The 13,457-nt window shown below is 37.6% G+C and overlaps 1 protein-coding gene across 1 annotated transcript in view; it reads right to left on the bottom strand.

Annotated features, from left to right (window-relative positions):
* Positions 1–1,309: 1,309 nt before the first annotated feature.
* The window catches only part of GALNT5 (polypeptide N-acetylgalactosaminyltransferase 5), a 41,895-nt gene continuing 29,747 nt past the window's right edge, over positions 1,310–13,457 (bottom strand). Inside the window, exons 8-10 of the mRNA XM_020910475.2 lie at positions 9,882–9,962; positions 6,184–6,345; positions 1,310–3,842 (exon numbers count right to left, since the gene is read on the bottom strand). Coding sequence (XP_020766134.2) covers positions 3,702–3,842; positions 6,184–6,345; positions 9,882–9,962 — 384 coding nt within the window. The 3' untranslated portion in view covers positions 1,310–3,701. The remainder of the gene's footprint in view (positions 3,843–6,183; positions 6,346–9,881; positions 9,963–13,457) is intronic.

The raw sequence follows: 13,457 nt of genomic DNA on the forward strand, positions 1-13,457 counted from the left end.
GGAGATAAGACCACTATAAAGTGTGTGAGTATAACTATCCTTAAGCCTACACTTCCGTTGTTTAACATAAAGGAGTGAAGCCTCTGTTCCCTGTTGGTTCAACATCCGAAAAGATTTGACCAAAATGTCACATCAAATCACCAAAAATCATGTCTCATCACCAAAAAGATGTGACTCTGTACCAAAGGATTTTAACTGAGCCTACCTGAGTTGCCTGCCCTACTTATAAAAGAAGACATAGAAGGAAAAGGAGAAGAAGAAGAAGAAAAAGAGGTAGAGGAAGAGGAAGAAGAGGAAAAAGAATAAAAAAAAATCATAGAAGCATCATTTAGTGAAAGAGGCTCACTTTTTTCTTTTTTTTGAGCCTGATAGAATGGAATCTGGATTTTAACTCTTTCTAGTGTGATGACTTTAGACAATCCCTCTCAATCATCCTCATCTGTATAATGAGGAGAAGGAGACTCACCTCATTGAGTTGTGCACAGACTGAGATGAGGCACAAACAATGCCTAGCACATAGTAGGTATTCAAGGTAATTAGTCCCATCTCTTTTCTCTTTATTTCTTGTAATTTCCTTGTTTTTATTCAAGACCGTGGACTTCTTTTGAGATGGAATTTGTTTTCTATGTTTGAATGTGGAAGATAAAGATATTAAAACAAAAACAGTACCATCTGGTGTACCTCAACTCCCTTCTCTTGCGTGACAGCCTCTTGAAAATCATTCTAAGCCATCCATAAAATCCAGATTGACTGGTAAAATTGAATTCCTACACTATAACTAGTATATTTACCCCTTTACAATCTCTAAGGTGATTCTAAAGGAAAGATGCTTTAATATTCAAGAAAGTATTTCCAAATTAGTTGAAAGCTAATGATACATTATGATCATGGGGCATGGTGGTTTTTGCCCTTGTGAATGACAGTTGATGGAATATCAGCAAGTAGAACTGAGCAAATTTGATGCTGGTGATAAAACACAATTGTACCAACAACAGCTGTGTCATCTTTCAAGAGAGTAGCGGTTGAAAATGAGAAAAGAATTGTGCAAACTGGAAGGCTCAGAAGTACTCAAAAGGTTTGGTAAGTTAGTTTTTGAGCCAATAAGACCTGTAAAATACTATCAACTATGCTTGTGTTCAAGGTAATAAGATGTGTATATATTTTTCGAGGAAAAGGTAATAGCTTAAGCTAATCCAGGGAAAACTCTATAAGGGCCCTAAGAACAGAACCCCTTATTGAAGAACTCAGGGCTGATTAAGACCCTAATGTGTCTCATCCAAGGGTTTATCATTAGAAGTACCAGAATATCTAGAGGCATTTATACCTTTATTACAGTCTTCACAAAACAAAAACTTGGAGCACATTGCTTAAAAGAATGTTGGTAGTAGATTTCACAATTAGTCGATACTCTTAAGGTGAGGTTCATATGATTTCTAACTACTGATTATTGCCTTGCTTCTTAGAGTAAGTGGGAAAAACATGGTAAAAACTGTTTTAAAAATTCCACCCAAGAACAAACATGTGATGTATGAAAATAGTTCTTTGTTATACTGACAATATAACTTCACATAACAAGTATGTCAAGGTAAAGCCAAGAGGAGAATACACTGAACAGGTCACAGAGGGTTCTTTTGAGCAAAAACATTTGAATTTCTTCAGCTGGTACACCCAAAGAGAAACCTATACAAAACATAACTCATCTTTTTCTGAACAGAGTTGACAATTTTGGTGGAAACTGTTTTTGAATAAAAGGAGATTCATTAGACCGGCAGAAAACCTTTTGACGTTTTTTCACTTACACAAAGAATTGCATAGGGCATCCAGCACATTGAGTTTGGTCAGCAACTCAATTAGTCCTCTGGCAACTAATTTGTGTTGTATCCCCCACATGGCGATGCTTTGAAAAGAATTATCTTATTTTCTAGTCATTTTTTCATCTCATCTGCAATATCAATTATTTACATAAAATATCTTAAATATGATACAAATGTTCAAACCTATTTCCCCTTCCAGTTCTTAGTTATTGCTCTGTTTTTGTATAATTAATTGGGAATTAAAGTTTTAATAGGAAAACAGAACTAAGGACACCAAGTTTCACTGTCAACTCAATTGCACAGATTTCTTTCTTTCTTTCTTTCTTTTTAAAATATTAACAAGCATGTAGCATGATTATTCTCCAGACACCCAACCTCAATCAAAACATTTATGTGTTTTTTTTTTTTTTTTTTAAGAGTGTCATGGAGCAATTTTGTTTAGGCTGGTGGTTCCATCTCTGGAGATCCTGGTTCCAGAGATCTGATCTAATCTAATATAATCCTGATTCTAATTCTAATCCTGATTCTCTTACTAACTGGCCTGGGATTTTTAGATAGGTAATGTGTCTGCTGGACATCAAATTTCTACCAAATGAATGCAAAGGTTATCAGGATTTCTAAGATATCTTTCAGTATGACAAAGTTTTGGCATACCTAAAATTAGGTACTCAATTTGGATCAAAGTAATATTGGAATTTTCCCCAAATTTATCAGTGTTATCTTTAGGTCTACATCTAGGCATTTATTCTTTTCTCCCCCACAGAGGTGCAAGATTCCCTTCCTTATTTTGGCTAAATCTAGGACATTTTTCTCTTAACTCTCTTCTTCACTGTGGTTATCATTCTCTTCCCCTTTCTTTACGTCTCCTTCACTTTATTTCTACCTTGAAATCTTGTAAAGCCTATTTTAGCATACTTCATCTGTGTGAATGCTACTGAATACAAACTAGTATTTTCACATAAGAGAACTTTAATATTTTTCAGTGCTCTATTTCTGCTTTATTCATTTTAACTCCTCTTATTTGGTTCTGTATTAGAGTAGGTTCAATGATGAAATTTATTTTCAGTTACTACTGTGTGAAGTGATGCAGTCTGTATTTCTTTGCATTTTTTTTTTCTTGTTTAATATCCACATAAATCTAGAAGCTACTTGTATGGCCATTTTTTAAAGTGTAGTTTAAAAGCACAAAATGAATGGAAACATCCATATCTAGAATTGAATAAGCATTTGACTTCCTCACTTAGAAATTTTCCACTGACTCAGAGTAGGAAAAACATTATACAGTCATCTAGATCAAAACCCTGCCATCAAGGAGTATTATATTAATATTATTTCTAACATTAGGTAAACAAGCATGTGGTTGGGAGAGATTTCACCAAGGTGAAAGCTGTGTGTTTCTGAGGTCTTTTAGTCTAGGAACTCAAGTAATTTTCTTTCTTTCTTTCTTTCCTTCTATGTCTTTTATTTTTGATGAAAACCTGGCAATTAAAGGACCAGGTTCTCAATAATTATACCTACTTGTGGGTCAAAAGAGCTGGTTATGATCAGCCATCATTGAATATCATTGTGCTTCTCCAAGTTCTTCCGTCTTCATTTCTGGTTACCTGTTAGATGGTATGGGACAAATAGCAGACTTTGTTCCAGCAGAGTGGAAAGCAGACAATTCAAAAGGCTACCTAGTGCTGAAGAAGGACTCCAATCCAATGCTGGATTGTCTCCCTGAGTTAAATTTTGGTATCTCAAATATTGTGATTTAAAAAAAAATCTTCCATTTAAATGTTATTAATTTTGAAAATTTTAAACTAGTATGGGGAAATGTAGTCACCAAGTTCACTGTCAAATTCACAGTGTCTAGTGGGTTTACTAGATAAAAATATCAGTTCCTCTTCAGTCTTCATAATAGTTTTCAAATTTCCACTTTTGATATGGCTTTGCTGGGTCACAAGGAGCAACTTTCAGGGTCTTCTGAGTAATATTTCCTTCCAAGCATAACAACTGATGATAGTTTCCAAAAACAATGTGGTTCATCTGGAGAGAAAGGGGATCTGGTAATTAGCCACAGGCTGAATTTAACAACTGTGATGTAAAGAAATTAAAACCAATTTTAAAAAAAGATGATTTCATTTTTTATTTTTTAGGAATTCCCCCAAAATAAATTAATAACATAAACCAGACTTTAGACAGTATTAAATTTGTCTTTATCTTAAACTAAATTCTCACACTCTCCAAGCTATAACTTTTAGTTCTTCATGAAGCAAAAGATGAATTTTCTGATGATATGGTTGATAACTGTATTATTTAAAGGAAATAACTCCAGATGGTATTTACTGTATATGGTGACTGGCTCCCTCACTGATGGTAGTAAAGAAAAAAAAAAACACCGTCACAAAAAATAAGTTAATTAATTTCTTAAGTTCATGCTTTAGAAAGCAAATTTAGAATAAAATGTGTTAGAAATGATGTATTTTATTTATGAGTCCCTTACCATGTTTTCTAATAGAACATAATGCCCAATATCTAGAAAGTCCAGGTATAACTAGAAGTCACAGGTATTTCAGAGGGTTCTATTATTAATACTTATTAAACATCCTAGAAATTGTCAATAACCTACTTACAACTTGCTCATGAGTTTATAACTTTTTCACCTATCAATCCTCTCAAATATCCATAACTGTGACAAAGGTCATTTTAATCATTCTTGCCTGGAGAATTCTATAGATAGAGGAGCCTGGTAGGCTACAGTCCATGGGGTTGCAGAGAGTTGAATACAGCTGAACCACTAACACACACACACACAGGTTTTGAAATGCTCTGCAATTTTATCAAATGGAGGTGACTTTATAATAATTTATTTTAAAGATACTCTTACAAAACTATTGTCACCCTTGGACTTCCCTGGTGGTGCAGTGGCTGAGAATCTGCCTGCCACTGCAAGAGACACAGGTTCGATCCTTGATCTGGGAAGATTCAACATGCCGTGGGGCAACTAGGCCGAGGTGCCACAGCTGCTGAAGCCTGTATTCTCTAGAGCCTGTGCTCCCCAACGAGAGAAGCCACCTCAAAGAGAAGCCCAGGCACAGCAACTAGAGAGTGGCCCCTGCTTGCTGCAACTAGACAGAGCCCCTGTAGCAGAGAAGACCCAGCACAGCCAAAAAAAACCCCAAACAAACCAGAATATTGCCACCCTTTTAGAATTTTAGAAATATGATACTTGAGTAACCTCAAGGATTTGTAAAAAAGATGACACTGAGAAGATCTGGATTAGCTATAATTATCTGCTGGTGGGTTGTAAAGAGATCCCTCAAATATAATAGAGATGAGGTATGGAAAGGAAGATTGGAGAGTGTGATGCTTAGGTCCTAGTTTTATCCTGAGCAGGAAAAAAAAAAATGTCATGAAGAGATCAATCACTGGCTGTGACATCAGAAAGAATGGAGACACTCCAAGGAAAAAAGTGTGCATACTTTGGGGTCACCCTTGAGCAAAATGATGGTCTCCACATACTCATTACTCATTCAGTGGGCTTGGTGGCTACCAGCTAGTGAGACAGAAGAAATTTTGAGAAGGCAGGCCTGAAATTATTCCTGCCATTCCAAGATCCTACAGAAAACGTGTGACTTTGTATTACTAAAATATGATTGGGGAAAGCAGAGTACTTGGACACTGAATAGGATAGGGCATGGTTGTTCTGGTTAATATCCACAACTTGACCTCTGGAAAACCATCCCTTGATCTCTAGCAGGGGGTTTTGTAAATACTCCTGTCATGGTTGGTTTCAAATCACCAATGTGACATCACTGAATGTGAAGTTGGCAAGAACTGCACACGGTCAGCACCTGCAAGCTGGTTGGAAATGACTCCAGCACCCAGAGACTCCAGCACCCTTAGACTCTCCAGAGCCTAAGTCTTCAGGAACCAGAGGACATGAGAAAATCTTTCTAAGGAAAGGAGGCAGGAAGTGGAGACAGATTTGTACTAAGCACAGGGCTTGGGGAAGCACACTGCTTCTTGCTTTCCCCATCTACTCTCCCTATAAACTTTTCTGGTAATCAATGAGAACCAGTTCTAAGCCTGACTTTTGGCATTGTTAACTGACTTTCAGAGGCAAATGACTTTCGAAACAAAGATGATAACAGCAATATAACCAAAAGAACTGATTTGAAGTAAATTTTGTTAAAAGAATGAAAAAGGACTCAACAATTTATGAAAAAAAAAATCTGTTTATCTCTGTGTAAGAACTTTTACACTGCCTCTATTGTCCCTTACACATTTAAAGCCTTTGATTGAGGAAGCTGACAAGGAGGGTTTATGTCGCATTTAATGGAAAGTTGGATTTGTGGTAAGGAAGAGGTACAAATATTTTGCTTACCAGTTCTGGACGGAAGTCTGATGTTGATTTATGCAGCCATCTTAGCCCTTTGTTTCTGTTATCACAAAGGTGCAGCCTCAGGGCCCCGTTATCAGGCGCAGGAGCTAAGCACCACGCTCCGTGTTTAATAAGCCTTAACCAGGTGTAATTAAATTGTTGAAGCTGTGGGGAAAATGTATAAGGAGAAGGTGACTTTTGGCAGCAAACTCTTTGCTAAACATTTTTATTAGTAATGCTAAAGAATATAGGCACTCTAGTCAGATGTTTTATGTTCAAAATCCTGGTATTGCCACTTTCAATTCTGACAGTATGGACGTATTATTTACCCTGTCTAATCTCGTTTTTATAATTTTTAAGTTGGATAGCAATGGAGTAATGTCTGACAAGTGTTGAGCACACAGTAAGCATCAATAAATGTTAGCTGCAATATTAAAACAATCATTTAGTATAATTAGTACATGTCTGTGAATGGGTGCCTTTTTAGGTGTTCTGAGTGCTGGGCTAACCTGGTACTTGAAGTATTGGAGCATTCAAACCACCACATGATTCAGGCCCCTAGCCACTGGGGCTAGAGCGAGAGCCAAGTCCCAGTCCTAAATGATTTCGATGGGAATTACTATGCTTATTTTTTTAATACTAGAAAATTGGACTCCTAGAGGCTGTGTTCTATTATAGGAAAGGTTAAAAAACTTTCTTCACTGATAGCACAAAAAATCACCAGGTTGCATTGTGTTAATATCTCCCAGTTCACAGCAACTCCTCTTGGAGAAGTCCAGTTTGGGGGAGTTGCCAGTGTCTAAAATAAATACTGTTTTAGGTAATGGGCCTGTGTTTTTAGTTTTTATAAATTTCTTTAAACTTAGTTCTATCTGCCTGGTCAATATACTCTAAAGCACTGGGTCTGTAGGAAATTTGTTGTTTTCAGTTCAGTTCAGTTCAGTTCAGTTCAGTCTCTCAGTCATGTCTGATTCTTTGCGACCCCATGAACCACAGCACTCCAGGCCTCCCTGTCCATCACCAACTCCCGGAGTTGACCCAAACTCATGTCACTGATGCCATCTAACCATCTCATCCTCTGTCGTCCTCTTCTCCTCCTGCCCTCAATCTTTCCAAGCATCAGGGTCTTTTCAAATGGGTCAGCTCTTTGCATCAGGTGGCCAAAGTATTGGAGTTTCAGCTTCAACATCAGTCATTCCAGTGAACACCCAGGATTGATCTCCTTTAGGATGGACTGGTTGGATCTCCTTGCAGTTCAAGGGACTCTCAAGAGTCTTCTCCAACATCACAGTTCAAAAGCATCAATTCTTCTGTGCTCAGCTTTCTTTATAGTCCAACTCTCACATCCATACATGACTACTGGAAAAAACCATAGCCTTGACTAGATGGACCTTTGTTGGCAAACTAATGTCTCTGATTTTTAATATGCTGTCTAGATTGGTCATAACTTTCCTTCCAAGGAGTAAGCGTCTTCTAATTTCATGGCTGCAATCACCATCTGCAGTGATTTTGGAGCCCCCCAAAATAAAGTCAGCCACTGTTTCCACTGTTTCCCCATCTATTTCCCATGAAGTGATGGGACCGGATGCCATTATCTTAGTTTTCTGAATGTTGAGCTTTACATCAAATTTTTCACTCTCTTCTTTCACTTTCATCAAGAGTCTCTTTAGTCTTCTTCACTTTCTGCCATAAGGGTGGTGTCATCTGCATATCTGAGGTTGTTTTACACCAATGTAAATATATTTAAAAAAAAAGCTGCTGCTAAAATCTACTTAAATACTTTTATCTAATGCATCATTAGGTAAAAAATAAAAAATCACATCATTGTAATGTGATTGGAATTTAACTTAGATTATCAAGTATGTTGTTGTGTTAGAACTTTCCATTCAAACAGTAGTCCCTGGATTAACATTAGCATCTCCTGGGAGCTATTAAGAAATGCTGAATTTCAGTCCCCACTATGGATGTACTGAATCAGAATCTGCATTGTAACAAACTCCCCAGATGACCTGAATGCACATTGAATTAGAGAAGCACGGATATGTGTCATAATACAAGGATTTATTGAAAAGGGACACTTTAACTGATTGAAAAGGGACATTTTAACTGATTGAAAAGTTAGTAACTAAGGAGACATCTTAAGTAAGGTGAAGCTAGGGCTTGATGGTTCAGCCCTAGGGTTTTATTCCTTTTGAGACTTTACGGATGAATCCTACAGTCACCAGCTTAATATTAAGCCTCGTTAATTCTGTCAAAAATAAGTCAACTTCCTCCATGTTCCTTTACGTTTAATTACTCAAACCAACCTAAAGAAGCAGAAGCTAAAAATGAGTGACAAGACAAAAAATGAAGATGGACGTTTGTGGAACACAGGGGCTACATGTTTCATACTTTTTGTCTCCTAGCATCCCTTTGAGAGATTCAATGGTTATTGAGAGTTTGGGTTTTCAGGTAAAATACTGATTAATCAGACACAGAAAGTCACTATAATGATGAGTCTTGAAGGATTGCATATTATTTAATATTTTACTTTCATATAATTTGGACTATTTATGGTTTTGTCTTATACTGTATGACTTGATTTCCTCTTTGAATTGTTAATGCATGAAAATTATTTCTTTCAATTAATTTTTGACACTTTTCTCTTCCCTTCTGTCTCCTCTTTCCTAATTAAGAAAGAATTCCATTAACTTCAAGTTTACAACCCATGGCTGAATTATATCAACAGAGATGACAAAAATATCTTTTTATTTTCCTAGCAGCAGCTTTGAATTAAGAAATAAACATGGGATGTGCTTGAAAATAAAGTAATATCTCTAACACAAAGCAAAGCAAGCCTAGAATCCCATCACAAAATAATCTCCCTGGCAGAGAGTTATCTGCAGTTTTAGGGGGCTGAGTTCGACTCCTGAATCCATGTTCCTGTGAGTCCAATATAGCAGCCAAGCTGATAACTGTCCGAACAGAATGAGAGTGGGTAGGAGCATATGTTGGAGAGGGAGGTGCCATCACTCAGAGCTCTACAGAGTCATGGCTTTGTTTTCTCAGGCCCTACTCCCTCCCCTAAATACTGTGCTCAGATTTTTGAAGTTTGGCTGTAGAGTTTTCCACCATGGATCATGAATTGTGCTATCTGCATTACTCCCTTAGGAGTACCTGGGTGGGGGAGGGGGAAGGACGGGTGGAATCAGAGAATAAAACTGCTCCCTTAGATTAATTATTTAAGAATTTGTATGACTTCATTTTTATCATTTTGTCTTTATATGTAATGTGTTACTTTTCTCATTTTTGCCTTTATTACTATAGCAGTGAATATTTATAGAGCACCAAATATTCGATATTACTTTTTAGGCTTCCTATGCAGTATCTAATTCCATCCTCACAACCGCTTTGGGGCCAGCACTATTATCATTGCCATTCACCTAAGGGTTAAGGAATTTGCAGTGAAAGCATTTTTAGAAATGGTGGAACCTGAACTGGGTCCATGGTGGGTTGGCTACAGTATTCACCTTTATTCCCTCTGTCACTGTCTTTTACACTTAGAGGTGGACCCTAAATGTCACTAACCTTATGATGATACAAAAATGTGAAAATTATGAACATCTCAAGTGAGTGATGAATGTGTCATACCCTTCACCTATCAACCGCCCTAGCACCATCAGCTATACTGACTATGAGAGAGAAAATCCCAGCTCAGGTACCTTGCTGCTCCCATCACAGTCTTCCAGAATGGCTGTGGTGTTTCTGATGGAAATGCATTTACCCAAGGCCACATTAATAAGCTAGGAAGCAAAACATAAAATACGCATTAAGAACAAAATATTTTAAAGTAGAACAAGACATTCAGAAAACACAGAATATAAAACAATAATAAGGTTAAAGATAGTTAAGTTAATAGCTTAGCATTACTTAGCACTATACGATTTTATTGGTTGCTATCTCTAACAGGGACATAATGTAATCTTGCTGAAGTACAGCTTCAATCTGTCAATTTAGGCCTGTGATTCAGCCACAGAGCCAACACACAGAAGCTTTTAATTAACCCTTTCCTGGAATGCCGAACAGGAAAAGAGCAAAAGGTGGCATGAGAAGCAGTTATTTTCTTGTCTCAAGTTTGTCTGATGCATATATTAAAAGTCAGTGCACATACTTGCAATTTAATCAAAGCAGTGGTTATGGGCTCTGTTCCCTGGCTGACCCCTCCAAGCTATCTGACTGCTTAGGCACTGAATCATAGATAAATTGAGTCTTTCAAAAACAGCAGATTCCAGCTGACTCCTGGTCAGAATCTTCCTAATGACTCAGGCAAGCTACAATTCATTACAGGGAAGTCACGAACGCTAGTATGGAGCCAAGCTTAAAGACACTTTCTGGCAGGCCCCCAGGTTATTAATGGATTTGCAGGGTCCAACATGGAGGCAGCTGTCTATAAGTCACCATTTAATGCAGAGAAATGTTGATTCCCTTGCTCCCTCTGACATTGTGGGCAGGTCTAAAGAGAAGGTGGGTTAATAGTATAACACAATTTGAACGTTTCAGACTTCTGGAAGAGCTGTGTAGAGCTCAGTCTACACTCAGGGAAGTGCCCTGTGCTGGCAAGTGGGGTGGTCTCTGTGGCCAGGGACACTATTTATGTCCCCTCCTGTTCCAGGGTAACTAACCAAGAGCTCTAGCTAGGGAGCACTGTAGGACGCAAGTTGGGGTGCTCAGAGAGTTGTCAGATTTCATAACAGTGCTCAGTGGGTTGGTTTGCACTTTTAAATGCTTAATTTTTCCTACAGGAAAGTAGGGGGCATCTTTAGGGTCCAGAAAGTGAAAAACAAAACCTAGAAATAAGAGGTAAAAGGGGAAATACTGGTAAGCAGGGGACTGATACTGAATATGAAAAAACCTGGCGTTGAGGTCTTCCACACATGATGGAAAGCTAAAACGTTAGGCTCTCGGTGGAATGGAGTACGAGGAAAACAATTTATCCATTAGCACTGGGAGACAAAGGGGAAGCTTTTCCCAAAGGAATTGAAACCTTACATCAACCTTCATTTGAGTTTGAGATGCATACACCACTTGCATTGACTAGGAACCCTGATAGAACCCTCAAAGCACTGAGAAAAAAAACACATTAAAATCTACCAGTTTTGTTGTTTCTGGGGTGACCCGCATGCAAAACAATTCTAGAACAGACTCTCCAACAGAAATCTTCAGAGGAAACTCTATTCACAATTTAAAGTGACAGATTTGGGAGGAGACACCAGGTGGCACAGTGGTAAAGAATCAGCCTGCCAATGCAGGAGGCGCGAGAGGTGCAAGTTCAATTCCTGGGTTGGGAAAATACCCTGGAAAAGGAAATGGCAACCCACTCTAGTAGGCTTGCCTGGAAAAGTCCATGGAGAGAGGAACCTGGTGGGCTACAGTCCACGGGGTTGCAAAGGATCGGACGACTGAGTGACTGAGCGTGTGCACACATGTGCATGCACACACACACACACACACACACTCCATCATTAATGGGAACAGTCAGAACACAGGAGGAATCCACCACCATGAACTTCAGGGAAGAGAGTTAACAGTCATGTGTGGAGGTAGAATAATCCTGGAGTTGAAAGAAAGGAAATGGTGTCCCAGTTGATCTTAACAGAAAAAAACAAACAAAAACTCCTGTACCTGTAGCTTATGCAGAAAATATCTTCAAGTGAGTTTGGAAAACTCTGGCTTCAGGATAGCTGACTAGGATGCCCTACTCCAGAACCTCTCAGAACCTCCGGTACTGAGTGCAGAGGGAATGTGGTATAAGAGTCTGCCAGATACATGTGACTACAGAATCCTCTTTGACAGCATAACTTTGCCCAGAACAGTGTTTGGGAACCCCTGGTCTAATTAATTGCTTTGTATTTATTTCTCACAATCCTTTCTTCCAAGCACTAAAGGGCACGAGAAGGAGAGAAACCTTTTCTATTCCTTGCCTCCCTCTCCCCTACTTCATTTGAAGATATGTTTCTCTTTCCTCCTTTTGGAAATTAGTGGGGAAACTGCTTTCCTTCATTCATATAGAAATGGTCTATGAAGTGCTAAGGAATTGATATTCTTTCTCTCATTATGAATAGTTCTGAAAACTGGGCTCTCACTTAAAAAACACATCTATGCTTTTATTGTAAACCATATCAATCCTATTTTAAGATCAGGAAGTATGTATAAATTTTAATTTATCCATTTTGAGCTATTTCATTTTCCAATTTAGGAGGTTTGAGTTCTCTACGGTTTATCCCAGAATTGGTAAACACTAGACTAGAAGCTGTTTGCTGAGTTAAATCCAATGTAAGTTCAAATTATTGATGAGGTTCTTTTATTATTTTCAAATATTTTTGGTTCAGTGAGAAAAAAATTATTCTTATTTTTAAAAAGTCAAACTTTCCTAGGTGTGTAGGTTGAAAGAAGGAATGATATGGAGCAAGTAACAAAAAGTTGTGGGTTTTAGTTTCTTGGAACTTTACAAGATTATCTATCCAAAATAATGATTTAGTTAACCTTCCTCTGAATTTCCTGGCGAAAGGTCCTTTTTTTAATGGTAATAATGCTCCTTACTTGTTGCTTCGGAGGGAACCAATATCATCTTTATTAAAACTTGTTTAAGGAAGGCAACAAATAAGGAGGAAAACAGAAAGAAAGAATTTATTAAAATCATTTCTGCATTTTGTTGTATTGTAGCTCAGGCATCAAGAGAAAGCTCTTTCATTAGAAGAGCTCTTCAAAATTCGAATGGAAACTATTAGACAAGCTAACCTCAAAGAGGAGGCAAAAGATAGTTTTTTAGTGCCCTCTGGTGGTTAAAGTCCAGTAATGCGCTTACTGAGATTCTGTGTTTTTAGGACAGGAAAAAATTACTATCATGAGAATTTCTTTTTCTTTCATCCTGCTTAAGAAATAGAGTTTAAAAAAATGTAAATTTATTTTACAGGCATATTACTTGAACAGTGTATAAACTCAGGGTATTCTTCCTAAAGAATTATCTAAGATAAAATAATCAAGTTGAACCTCTGAAGTAGCAGTTATGGCATTTTGACCTACAAAGACAGGCAATTATGTTATATACAAATTGGTTACATATACTTATGTGTCAGTTGAATTTAATGAAGGCAGAACAAATTCTTAGACTGGTTTTCTTTCTTTCCCACTTTTCCAGAATCTCCCTTATACCATTAAAATGGCCTAAGTGTTCTTATCATCAGGAAATTTGGTAGACAGAGAAAGATTGGTTTGTACAATCATCTTTCTAGGGAGAA

The sequence above is a fragment of the Odocoileus virginianus genome, chromosome 13 (genome assembly GCF_023699985.2).
Source record: "Odocoileus virginianus isolate 20LAN1187 ecotype Illinois chromosome 13, Ovbor_1.2, whole genome shotgun sequence".
Taxonomy (NCBI): Eukaryota; Metazoa; Chordata; class Mammalia; order Artiodactyla; family Cervidae; genus Odocoileus; species Odocoileus virginianus.